Here is a 724-nt window from a genome sequence, read left to right as displayed (position 1 = left end):
TTACACCGAGCACTTGGGCTTGGAACTCTTGGGCTTAAGACACCTTGGCTTTGCCTTCGGCTTGCCGCATTCCATACTGTTTCTGGGGCGGGGACATGCCTTACGGGGTCGGGCGCACTTGGGCCTCGGTTTGGCGCAATTGCGACGTTGCTTCGAGGACTTGGCCCGCGGTTTTGGGCAACTCTTCCAGACCCTGGGCTTGGAACACTTGTTCTCCTTTCTTGGAGTGCAGCTATTGGAGCCACAGGCACCAAAGAAAGTGTCGGAGCCACTTATTTCAGAGTGCATTCTGAGCTCGGCCTCAATAGAGCGCTGAAGACTGCTCACACTGTTCGGCTCTACGTGAAAAGTGTCCAACGGTTCCTGCGGAAGTGCATTACGATTGCATAAATGTGCATTTCATTTGTATTCGACACCAATAATTTACCGCAGAGTACTGGCATCGATGACGGAATGACATTTCGTTCCATCGGGTTTCAGCTGCCCGTCTTATCTGATAATTCGAGTAATATTCTCCATAACGTTTCTTAAAGTCCCTCAGAAAATTAACAAAGCCAGACGATGAGGCGTATTCGTACTCTGTCCTATTGATATCTTCGTCAATGTCGGAAGCGTCGGACTTAACATATTCAATTGCTTTTCTAGAGGTTTTTACTGATTTTGAAACTGCCACGTCCGGCTTGATATCCTTTTGTTTCAGATTGCTCATTTTGCTACCAATTAT

General features: G+C 47.7%; 1 protein-coding gene across 1 annotated transcript; it reads right to left on the bottom strand.

The window, feature by feature from the left end:
• Mst77Y-7 (Male-specific transcript 77Y 7) lies at positions 1-724 on the bottom strand (the record flags this gene model as incomplete). Its single annotated transcript, NM_001316656.1, has 2 exons — positions 428-724; positions 1-363 (listed from the first exon to the last, which is right to left on the bottom strand). The coding sequence occupies exons 1-2, from the start codon at positions 707-709 to the stop codon at positions 1-3; spliced, it is 645 nt and encodes a 214-aa protein (NP_001303585.1). The 5' UTR covers positions 710-724.

This window comes from Drosophila melanogaster, chromosome Y (genome assembly GCF_000001215.4).
Source record: "Drosophila melanogaster chromosome Y".
Taxonomy (NCBI): Eukaryota; Metazoa; Arthropoda; class Insecta; order Diptera; family Drosophilidae; genus Drosophila; species Drosophila melanogaster.
The sequence above is the reverse complement of the archived record's forward strand: the minus strand, read 5'-3'. Positions and strand labels throughout refer to the sequence as shown.